This window comes from Astatotilapia calliptera, chromosome 23 (assembly GCF_900246225.1).
Source record: "Astatotilapia calliptera chromosome 23, fAstCal1.2, whole genome shotgun sequence".
In the NCBI taxonomy this organism is placed as follows: Eukaryota; Metazoa; Chordata; class Actinopteri; order Cichliformes; family Cichlidae; genus Astatotilapia; species Astatotilapia calliptera.
The window spans coordinates 15,092,417-15,104,577 of record NC_039323.1 but is presented as its reverse complement, the minus strand read 5'-3'; the positions used below and the strand labels follow the sequence as shown (position 1 = coordinate 15,104,577).

The 12,161-nt window shown below is 38.3% G+C and overlaps 1 protein-coding gene across 1 annotated transcript; it reads left to right on the top strand.

The window, feature by feature from the left end:
- Positions 1-2,652: 2,652 nt before the first annotated feature.
- Positions 2,653-11,445, top strand: LOC113015631 (meprin A subunit beta-like). Its single transcript, XM_026157687.1, has 15 exons — positions 2,653-2,694; positions 2,835-2,862; positions 3,065-3,115; positions 3,203-3,246; positions 4,162-4,240; positions 4,330-4,447; positions 5,266-5,444; positions 5,603-5,821; positions 7,698-7,847; positions 9,333-9,548; positions 9,784-10,040; positions 10,297-10,507; positions 10,597-10,773; positions 10,894-11,150; positions 11,266-11,445. Exons 1-15 carry the CDS (start codon positions 2,653-2,655, stop codon positions 11,308-11,310), a joined length of 2,073 nt encoding a protein of 690 aa, XP_026013472.1. The 3' UTR covers positions 11,311-11,445.
- Positions 11,446-12,161: the final 716 nt, after the last annotated feature.

The following is a 12,161-nucleotide window of genomic DNA, read 5'->3' as shown; positions in this document are numbered from 1 at the left end:
TAATAAAGATTGTTATTTATTCATTTATTTTGGTCACTGTACACACCTCCATAATACTCTGAAAATGTCAATAATTGCAGTAATATCATCTTATATGTGTTTTCTGTTTTTAGGTTGCAGATCAACCGATTGTACATGTAATTTAAGTTCAGGCTTCAGACAGCTCCAAACACCCATTTTTCAGGCACAGAACACTAGTTCTGAAAACAGAAGCCACGCCCACCAACAGCACCCACAGCCATCTGTTGGGGGAGGGCTTCCAATCAGAAGAGAGTTGATTAAAGGTAGAGTAAAAGGATAAACTGTGAGGGGAAAAAACTGTGAATGATGCAAAGTCACTACAGAAGAGTCCAAGAACAAAAATATAGAGCTGGATATTTTTACAGGTGTTAATGTCATGCAACAAGCAGATATGAGCTTCTAAATTGGCCTAAAAGTAATTTGTATAAAACAGCATTTCAGGTGTTATGGAAAATTTAACACTAACCTTCAACACAACCAGTGAGCTTGATTTGAAGTGGGTTTAATAAACACATTGCAATGTGGAGAGAGCTTCCCAGTGAAACACTTGGACCATCTCTGAATCGTGGCCGCCGCCCTTACATCTTACATACAGAGACACAGACAAAGAACATTCCACAAACTCTTATATGTTGGCCTCTCTCATGGGGTGGGGGCCTATACCCCCTCCCTCACAGAGAGAATTATGACATTGCTTTCTGCTTGGCCGTCACCTAAGGATTTACATCCCCGATAAGGAGAAGGAGTCCCACTATCTGTTCAATATCTCCCATTACAATGGCCTCACTGTGTTAACATTCCACATGCATGCAAACTAGTGACAGGAGTGTTCTTACAACAGTAAAGTGAGAAAGTGATATTACTATAACTAATGTGATATGATTAAATATGTGATTAATACATGAGAAAAGGAATCTTCCACCACACCAGTAAACTCAGTATGAAGGCCATTGAAAAAAGTTTACATTTATGGATGTTGCACACTTGCAAACCCACAAAATAACAAGAATATACACTTAGTCTTTTTCAGATATTATGAAGTGGACTGTAGAGAGCAATTTAGAATTAGCTGCACATTTTGTGGTCACATGAAAACACTGTATCTCTCCGGATCAGACGGGACCTGGAAGTGAGGATTATTGTCGACCGCCATCTCATGGAAACATGGAGGCGCAAAAGATGTAGAAGATTTCTGCTATGTAAATAGCAGAAATAGCAGCTGAGAGGGAAGCTGGAGGGAGCCGGAGTAGGCAAACAGCTGACTGCATGGACCCTCGACTACCTTACCAACAGACCACAGTATGTGAGGCTCCATGACTGTGTCCGAGGTGGTAATCTGCAGCACGGGGGCACCACAGGGCACGGTTCTCTCACCATTCCTGTTCAGCCTTTACACTTCAGACTTCAGTTATAATTCGGACGATTGCCATCTACAGAAGTTCTCAGATGATACAGCCATCATTGGATGCGTATCAGATGGCAATGATCAGGAATACAGGGGGGTCATCAGTGACTTTGTTGGCTGGTGTGAGACCAACACACTCCAAATCAACACCGGAAAGACAAAGGAGATGATCATAGACTTCAGGAGGAAGTCACCCCCACAACACCGGTGAACATCCAGGAAAAGACATCGAGATAGTGGACTCTTACAAGTACCTGGGTGTTCACCTCAACAATCAACTGGACTGGACTACAAATACAGACATCCTGTATAAGAAGGGCCAGAGTCGACTCCACCTGCTGAGGAGACTGAGGTCCTTCGGAGTCTGCAGGACTCTGTTAAGGACATTCTATGACACTGTGGCAGCATCTGCCTTTTCTATGCAGTGACCTGCTGGGGGAGTGGATGCACAGACAGGGACAGGAGCAGGATTGACAAACTGGTGTGGAGGTCTAGCTCTGTGCTGGGATGTCCTCTGGAGTCTGTGGAGGGGGTTGGCGAGAGGAGGATGTTAATAAAGCTGACATCCATTATGAACAACCCACATCACCCACTGCACGAGTCTGGGAGTGCGCTGAGCAGCTCCTTTAGTCAGAGACTGAAACACCCTCGCTGCAGGAAGGAGCGCTTTCGCAGATCATTCACCCCAACAGCAGTTAGACTTTATAACTTCTCAATCACGATGTCACGACTCACTGGACACTGTGAACATCCACGGTCACCACTTCATGCATAATGGACCTTCCATGTGTATGGACATGTGCAGGTACTTATTTGTATTTTTGTATTTCCTTCTGATATCTGTACCTGAGCTGAGGTAATGCAAACGTTTCCCCGTCGTGGGATCAATAAAGTCTTATCTTATCTTAAATCTGTGTCACTGTCTCTCCCAGGTAAAGCCGCATCTGCGAGTCTCTCCTGTGCTTCTAAACTTCAAAAATTCAAACCTGTTATTTACTGTCGCTCCAACAACACCAGATAAGTGTTTGGATTCCTGACGCCATGAGTTGAACTCAGATAAGCAGTAGAAAATGGATGGATGGAATTAATAATGAATTATGTAACCACACAATCTTTAACAACCTGAGTCATAAAATGATCGTGAAATTCTTCAGCACAAAAACAGGTTAACAGCTTTAGTTGAGACACAGCAGGCCTTCAGAGAGCATCGCCCTGCAGCTGGAACCATGAAGCTCAGGTGGATCATTCTGCTCTTTGCTCTGGGTTTGGTAAGAGAACCTCTTCATGTGGATACAATGAAAATATCTATTACATTTCCAGGCAGGATTTGAGTCCATTCAGTTTCACGGGGATAATATTAAAGTCTTCTCTGTTGATTGATTGTTGTGCCTTCTAATTTACTTTACAGACAGCAGCCAAACTAACCGGTGATACAGGTGAGCTAGACATTATGTTTTAGGTGGTGATGTTACTGAAGGAATGTTGGACTTATAATGTCACTGTTCCATATACTTCTTTGTATTACTCTTGTCCGGATATTAATGCTTTAGTAAAACAACCATTTTCAGCCAATTCTGTGTTCATGTTATTAGAGTTCACAGGCCTTTTATCTTATTATCACTGATTCCTTACCTGCAGAAATTGATGTTGACGAAGGCCATGACTGGGACATCATTAACATCAATGAAGGTTTGTTCTCGTTCACTGTTCTTGTTTCATTTTGCTTGATAATGTCTCTGAGGAGTCGGTGAAATTATTTTATTGTTTTCCCTTTAGCGGCTGGGCTGGACCTGTTGGAAGGAGATATTATTCAGGAAAAAGTGAGTTTATCCTTTGTCATGAAAAGCCTGAGTTTTATATTTTTATTTCTTTTGGGTTTTTCTATATTTTAGTAGTGCCACTGTGTTAAGTCTGGAGTTTTTACCATCTTTGTAATCTTGTTTCTGTTAGTGTTTAGGATTATTTTGAATTTTGATTGTTTGTGTTTTAATTAGTCTAGCGTTCCTAGTGTCTTCCTGTATCTTGCCAAATCTTTGTCCAAGATGATAGAGATTTCCTTTTTAGTCGCTTCCTGTTTTATTTTGATAGTCATTTGTTTCTTGTGTTCAAATTTTAATTAAATTTCCTGTGTTGTGACCTTGGTTGTTGCAAGCTGTGTTTTCTTTTATTTCTGTTTCCGCGTCCGTTGTTATCTTCTGTGTATTTATGGTTTCTGTCTGCCCTCAGTACTTTGTCATGTTGTACCGTTTCCTGCCGGACTGGATTCTAGTGTTTTCGGTTTGTGGACTCATTTTAGCCCCAGTTGTGGATGTTATATTTGGTCACTTTGGATTTATTTATCTTCTGAAATAGCTTATAGGACCAAATTAGGAACTTAACATCTCCTTCTATTAAAGTCAGTGAACCAGCACATGATATTTAACATAATGAAAACACAGACTGCATATAGAAGATGACCATAAATTCTTGGTCAGAAAAGTGATGGCAGTGCTAAAATGATTTAAATCTGCATATTCTTTTAATGGCACGCAGATGGCGTCTCTTCTGCTTGCAAAAAAACATCCAGTTGTTTGTAGTTTTCATTATAGGCTCGAACACTAGTTTCAAGTCATATTACATCATTGAATTCGTTTTTTAAATTTTAGTAATTAGTAGAGTCTTAAAGCAGGATAAAAGAAGGTTCACTGGCTTAGCAGGCATTTTTACAACATAACAGTATTCGTGTTTCCTTTTAGACATCTGACAGAAACTCCATCATAGGTGATCAATATCGCTGGCCAACAATCATCCCCTACTACTTAGAGGACAGCCTGGGTAAGACATTCCGGAAACTCTCATTCACAGCAGTTGTGACTCTATGCACCAAATCATTATGCTTCCCTATTTTATTTTGCACTTTGTAGAGATGAATGCAAAGGGAGTGATCCTGAAGGCTTTTGATCAGTACAGACTGAAGACCTGCATCGATTTCTCGCCGTGGAAAGGAGAGGAGAACTATATCTCTGTTTTTAAAGGCAATGGGTGAGTCAGCCTTCAACCATCTGGTGGCTTGTTAAAGAAACTACAATAACATTTGGTAATCATTCCCATGACCATTCCCTATAAATATGGTTCTAATACACATATACATATATATATATATATATATATATATATATATATATATATATATATATATATATATATATATATATATATATATATATATATATATATATATATACATATATATATATATATATATATATATGTATATATATATATATATATATATATATAATATATATATATATATATATATACATATATATGTATGTATATATATATATGTATATATGTATATATACATATATATATACATATATATGTATGTATATATATATATGTATATATATGTATATATACATATATATATATATATATATGTATATATACATATACATATACATAAATACACACACATATATATATATATATATATATACATATATACACACAGATAAACATAATTCTTAGAATTATATAGATATAGATAATAGTTTAATATATTATATAGGGGGTTTTACTATGGTTTATGATACAAAATATATTCATGAACTTTTACACAACTTGGTGACATAAATAAACATAATTCATAATACTTGACATAACCAGTAACTGGTAAATGAAATCAATTACAAAATCTAAAAAAAGATAATAATTAATGATAAATAATTATTAGTTATTAATTTATTACCTGTTTGCCTTCTGCTAATAGTCACGCAGTTTGTGAGTTGAGCCTGGAAGATGGGAGATCTGTGTGTTTAGAGATTTGTACATCCAGATTTCTTCCTCTACAGATGCTACTCCTCTGTTGGCAACCGTCATGTGGGGAAGCAGGAGCTTTCCATTGGTAGTAACTGTGATAGGCTGGGAACAGTTGAACATGAGTTCCTGCATGCTCTCGGCTTCTGGCACGAGCAGTCCAGAGCTGACCGTGACGACTACGTCGACATCATTTGGAATCAGATTCAGTCCGGTAAGAGTGACAAGTGTGAATTACACCTCATTTAATGTAGAATTAGATTAGACAACCATTAGGAGTTTGTGTTTCTCTTATATCCCTGTTGTCAGAATAATGACAGACAACTGAAATATTGTGTCAAATAAGGGTAATTTCTTCTTGGTATTCCTCAGGTAAAGAGCACAACTTCAACACATATGATGACACAGTGTCCAGTGCACTGGGGGTTCCCTATGACTATGGTTCTGTGATGCACTACAGCAAGACTTCCTTCAACATCGGCTCAGAGCCGACCATCGTCACAAAGATCCCCCACTTCATGGATGTGATTGGCCAGAGGATGGGGTTCAGTTCTAGTGACCTAACTAAGCTCAACCGCCTCTACAACTGCAGTGAGTCATGACAACTTGTCAGAAATGAATCACATATAGTACAAGAAATGCAGAAACCGTACAGAATATTCAAAGGTGAGGAAGAAAACATTCCACACCACAAAAACTAGTGAGTGCTAATGAACTATTAATATCATAAATTAAGTGTTAATGGCCTTTTTTTCTTAGAACTATGTTTAACCAAATACTAATCGTGTCATGCAATAAAAATCTCTTTAGTCACTCTAATGTGGATTAGCATGCTAAGCTAACACATTGGACTAGATAAAATCCCCTGAAATAGATTATTATTGTATTAAATGGAGCGAAAACTGAAAATATTTTAAGAGGTTGTTGTTTGTGGTGACTCTTTGAGCATTTTCCAACAATTTAGACAATTATGGCAAGGAAATTTAAAATTTACCCATACTCAACCCAAACAAGTTCTGCAAAGTTCATGTGGTAATTTGTGCATAGTGTAGCAGAAAAACAGAACTGAAAAACATGAGATTCCAAGTAGGAACTCTAAAGATGTCTAAGCACAGAGCATGAAACAAAGCATGAAAGAAACATTTGCTCTTTGTGTTCAGTGTGCAGCGAAAGCTAATCTAGCTCATTTTCAGCATTTTCATATCTTCATGTTTTTCTTAAGTCATCATCAGCTGAACATCAAGATGGGAAGAAGCATGAAGATGGGAACCAATATTTAAATTCATAACACATCATGGGTGTTGTTGTAAAACAGTAGATAAAAATTCTACACGTATATTGAATCTACAGTGACCGATGGCACTTTGAACAAACAATAAATTGAATCCGTTCATTAAAACCAATGTGCAATGATAACCAAGCAGTGTTGCACAGATTAAAGTCTGTCTGGCAGAAAATGATGAGATTATACAGTGATAATCTTGGACAATAAACCATAATCAGTCTTCATAGTTTAATAGTAAACCATAGTTTAATCAACAGATTAACTTCCCTCACGCTACACTGTACAGTGTTATGTAAGGCACAGGTGCCGATTTGTTTCCTGTCTTCAGGTCAACACACAGGAGCTCTGGAAGTCTGCAAGTTGTTTTCTAGACCTAGAAGCTTTTTGTACTATTATGATACATAATATAGCCACATGTGGATGGTTGTACTCTTGCTGTTTATCTGCATTATCACAACTTAGTTGTCAGGCTCTTTATCAGCACTTTGTTTCTTTTTAACAGACTTCAATGCAGCCCAATAAAACTTGGATCTGTGATAACACAGCTGAAGAGAGCGGAGCACATCAATAACTCTTGCAAAACAAGTTTCCATAAAATAAAAAAATTTTACTAGGCAAGGAAAGTTTATTTATATAGCACGATTCAACAACAAGGCGATTCGAAGTGCTTTACAGAGACACTAAAAAACAAAAACAATAAAAAGCATGATTTAAAATTGATTAAAAAAACAGTAGATAAAATCAGAACAGTAGATAAAATCAGTAGTTAAAATGTAAGTTTTGAAATTTAAGCTTAAAAGTGTGGATTTGGTGCTTTATTCAAATGCAGCTGAGAACAGGTGAGTCTTCAACCTGGATTTAAATAAACTGAGTGTTTCAGCTGATCTGAGGCTTTCTGGGAGTTTGTTCCAGATATATGGAGCATAAAAGCTGAATGCAGCTTCTCTGCGTCTATACTATGATATAATATAATTAGAATATATTGATTATAAAATTGTACCAATAAACCTTAAAGACCTTATATTAAAAGTGTCAGCTTCCTCTCCTTTTTGCTAATTTCTCAATTTTAGTCATCTCTTTTCCCCAAAGTTAAAACGTAGTTTTTGTAAAGAGGGGAAATGGCAGTGTTCTGTCTGTAGGACTAGATCGAGCAGTGAAAGTGTGATTGCTTCCTCTCAACAGCCACGTCTTCCACCTTTGTGGACAGCTGTAATTTTGAGGAGGAGAACATCTGCGGGATGATTCAGGGCTCTGGCGATGCAAAGTGGGAGCAGCTTGCTTCAGTGGCTGGAGGACCTGAGACTGATTTCACCAATTTGGGACAATGCAAAGGTAACCATGAATAATCACAAAAATGTGTGTTATTATGCTAAGCCTTCATGGAAGGATCTTTCCATGCACAAAGGGATTCTTAATCCCAACAGTTCTCCCTTAGTTAAATAAATAGTGTGCACTACAAAAACATTTAGTGCACTTTCAAAAACTGGACTCTGGTTTGTGGAGGGTGGGGATGTCTGAAGAGAGATGTTGAGAGTTCCAAGGAATGATTACCTGTGTGCTCTTATCTGAGTTAAGAGCTACTGCTTTGGTTACATGTATCTGAAAAACAAAGAGAGCCGAGGTGATTTACAGCAGTGACCTGTGCAAAGTTCAGACTGGAATCAAGATAAAGGGATTTATTGTTTTCACAAAAACACGCTTAGTTTGTTAGAAAAATAACTTGCAAGTGTTTATACGATAAACTCGGCAAGGATAAAATGCTTCAGTACTGATCTCACTAAAAGAGAGAATCATTCTTTATTTGGTTTTCTATTCGTTAAGTTGAACTACTGCTGTGCTAACAACAAAAAGACAAACCCAGTATCCCACTGCTTTAATACCAGTGGTACATCAAGAGAATAAAAACTGATGCCTGCTAAGAATCTTCAAACCTATATCCTGTTGTTATATAGAGAAAGCAATGAGAAAAATGTTTGTAGGACTTCACAAACAGATTGGAAGGTTTTTCAATGTGAAAGATTTAAAACATTCAGAAAATAAAGTACTTTATTGTACCTTTAAGGTGCACAACTGCTTGCTACTGAGGTAATACCCTCTAGGTACTACTGCTACTGCCTAGTCTGTACTTGGCAAAATTCTCATGACACTCCTAATTTCTCTATATTTTGATTCCATAATCAAAATAATAATATCAAATAATCTAAATTTGAGTCCATCTTGTGATGTTTAAAGTGGTGTTGAGCAATAATTTTTCATTCTTTCGTCATTGGCTGCTTTTTCACTCAGTTTCAGTTCAGTCCTTCTACATGACCATTGTAAGCAGAATGCTTTGTTGTTTGTTGAACCACTAACCACTGACCTATTATTCATTTAAGCATTATAAGCACTTAACTAATTTGATGGACTAGTGTTGTGTCTACACAAAACAGAAAATTTAGCAAAGAAACCATTTAAATTGGACCCGTAGGCACTTTGTTACTAGAAGTCTGTTGCAAAAACACATAATTTGTTTCAACTTCTTTAGTCAAACCTAGGAAAATACTAAAGATAATGTTTTTGCACCAAGAAGTTGATTCTCAATTAGCTGATAATTTGGCATATCTCAAGATGTTGAGTCATTAAAAAATCTGAGGAAACCGGGCAAAAGAAAAAGACAAAAGAAGAAGCAGATGCCTTAAAAAGAAGAGAGATGCAACAAGCATCTGTAGTTGTTTGAAATACAGTATTTCAACAATTATTTGTCTTTCACAGGCAATCAGATTTGCTGTAACATCCCAATGTTGATACTTAATATCACCATTGATTTTTGCTGTCCAGGGAAAGGTTACTTCATGCACTTCAGCACAGCCTCTGCACTACCTGGCGAGCGTGCTTTTCTGGAGAGTCGCTGGCTTTATCCCAAATCTGGAGCCCAGTGTCTGCAGTTCTTCCTCTATAACTCCGGGGCAGACGATGATGTTCTCAACATCTGGGTGAGAGAGTACGACAAGGCCAACCCCAACGGGAAAATGAAGCTCTTCCACAGCATTTCAGGTAAGAAATGACATACAGACCGAGTTGTGATTGTGAAGGTTATTGTTAAAGGTGTGATTTGGAAAGTTCTGAATTTGGTGACACTTAGCGAACGCATCAATACATTTAACCGAGATTTGTAAAAAGAACAATTAAATTGAGTTTTAAATGAATGAAAAACTTTATACACGGATGTGTTAAAGTTCGGATATAATTGATAAATTAAGAATTAACATCTGTTCTTCCATCTTTGCAGGAGGTGTCATGGGCTCCTGGGAGCTGCATAACATCAACCTGAACGTGACGCAGAAGGCCCGAGTGGTTTTCGAGGGCGTGAGGGGAATGAATCCATCAAAGGGAGGTTTCTCTTTGGATGACATTAACCTGTCATCCACAAAGTGTCCTCATCACATCTGGCACATCCGTGGCATCAACGAGCTGCTGGCCACCACACCAGCTGGAAAGAGAATGAGCAGCCCTCGCTTCATGTCACCAACAGGTTACACCTTCCAGGTAAATTACTATTTAATATTTACATATCTTTTTAATTCTGTTGCATTAAAAATAACTGGAAACACTTCAAAGTACGGTCCTCCATAATAAATAAAACACTATTTTTGTTTATTTATGACGTTCAAATACATTTAGTCACTATTTTAGAGCCTGTCTTTTTCAAATGGGAGAGAAACAAAAGGTTTTTGAACCAGTGTACATTAGGTAATGAACGTGGAAACCCTGTGGTAGCTTCATATTGCCCTGCCCTCTTCAGGTAGGTGTTTACCTAAACGGGCAAAGCAGCAATCCAGGGTATATGGCCATCTACTTCCACCTGACCTCAGGCCCCAATGACGACAATCTCAAGTGGCCATGTCCATGGCACCAAGCAACCATGACCTTGATGGATCAGCAGTCCGACATCAGGCAGCACATGAACATGAACCGAATGATCACAACAGACCCTGCGAAGATGTCCTCTGATGGTAAGAAGCAGGGCAACAGGTTAACTAATTATTTGTCAAGTCATTCCGTGTTTTCAGTGAGCTGTTGCGTTTCCATGTTTTCTCTCCAGGTACTGAGTTCTTCTGGGATAATCCCAAGATTGTGGGCTCTAAAATAACTGAGTCTGATGGCAGTTATTACTATCGAGGCCCAGGGTTTGGAACAAGTAGCTTCATCACCCACGACAGACTGAGGAGCAGATACTTCATCAAAGGAGACGACGCCTTCTTCCTCTTCAGTCTGGAAGGTGAGGAAGCTTTTAGACAACAGATGGGAACCACAATGTTTTGATCAGAATTACAATTCTGAGACAAATATTATGACCCACCCCTGTTTGGTTAGCCTTGCCATTTTTGGCTTCCCTCAGATCTATCGGACTTGTTGAAGCCGCAGCCTATGCCCGACTCTGTCGTCCATGGTGATGAGAGACCGATAAAGGCAGCAGATCAAGCAGCTCCACAGGGAGCTGTCAATAACACCACTGTAGTCATAGCTATCGCTGGATCAGTGGCAGGACTCATGCTGGTGGTTTCCATGCTGATTGTGGGGAAAGCCTGGAGGACGAATAAGATGAAGAGACAGCAGGAGGGGGTGATCATTCATAACATAACTGGATTCGTGGAAGTGAGTACGACTAAAACAGAGTCAGCACATCTTCAGTTGTTACTGTGTCCTTTCTGTGCTGATTAGTCTAAAGAAAATTTGATCAAATTCACATTAAATTTCTTTTTTATTACAGGAGCAACCAAGTAAAGATGTATCACCTCGTTTCTCTACACCGTGATGGGCAGTCAAAGGAAACATGTGACAGTGGCCAGAACAGAAACTACAATATGAGTGAATCAGTGATTTCAGCAATTGTTTAATCAGATTGTCACCAAGTGCAATTGGACTTTGAATTAAATAAAATCTGACAGCATTTGTCTTTATAGCATTTGTCCACTTTCTGACATCAGTTATATCTTCAGCGCTACAACACAACATCTCAGGGAGTTTTATAATGTAAAATGACAACATGGAAAATTATAGAGAAATCCACTAGAAGTGGTGGGAAAAATTCCCTCATAGAAGCAGGTGCATGGAAAGCAGCCATCTGCCACAACCGGGAAAGGAAGGAGAAGAGAAGATAAAAGTGATAGACACAAAAAAGCACTACTGGAGCAATGACACAAAGTTAATGACATACAATAGTGGCATATAAAATGGATGGGGAGTGAAACTGGGGTCATGAGTGAAAAGAAGAAAGATATTTAGTGACGCTGAGTCTGTTTTCACAAGACTCCTGGGAGAATCAGGTCAGGATGTTTAGTCATTTATTTTTAATGCTGGACACAACTAATACACATCAGGGGATTATCAGTGTTTTTTCCCTGGTTCTGAACCCTAACCATCGATGTGTACGCATGTATGCATGTCCATCTAAAATTTAATTTACCTGTGTTTACACTACTGTAAATGCTTTGGTTCAGGTGGTAAGTGCAGAACGCAGGACACATGTCCAACGCTGATGGCTGAGGTGCATCAGTGAAATTAGAATGAGGGAATTACGTAAACCAAAATAAATTACACAAAGGATTGGCTGATGATATGCGTTTTTACCTGAACATTATTCTGGATCCTCCCATTGAGTTGGAG

Coding starts and splice junctions, on each gene's coding strand:
- LOC113015631 (XM_026157687.1), top strand. CDS start 2,653: ATGAAGCTCAGGTGGATCATTCTGCTCTTTGCTCTGGGTTTG. Junction 2,695..2,834: donor TGCTCTTTGCTCTGGGTTTG/GTAAGAGAACCT, acceptor TTTACTTTACAG/ACAGCAGCCAAACTAACCGG. Junction 3,116..3,202: donor CATCATTAACATCAATGAAG/GTTTGTTCTCGT, acceptor TTTTCCCTTTAG/CGGCTGGGCTGGACCTGTTG.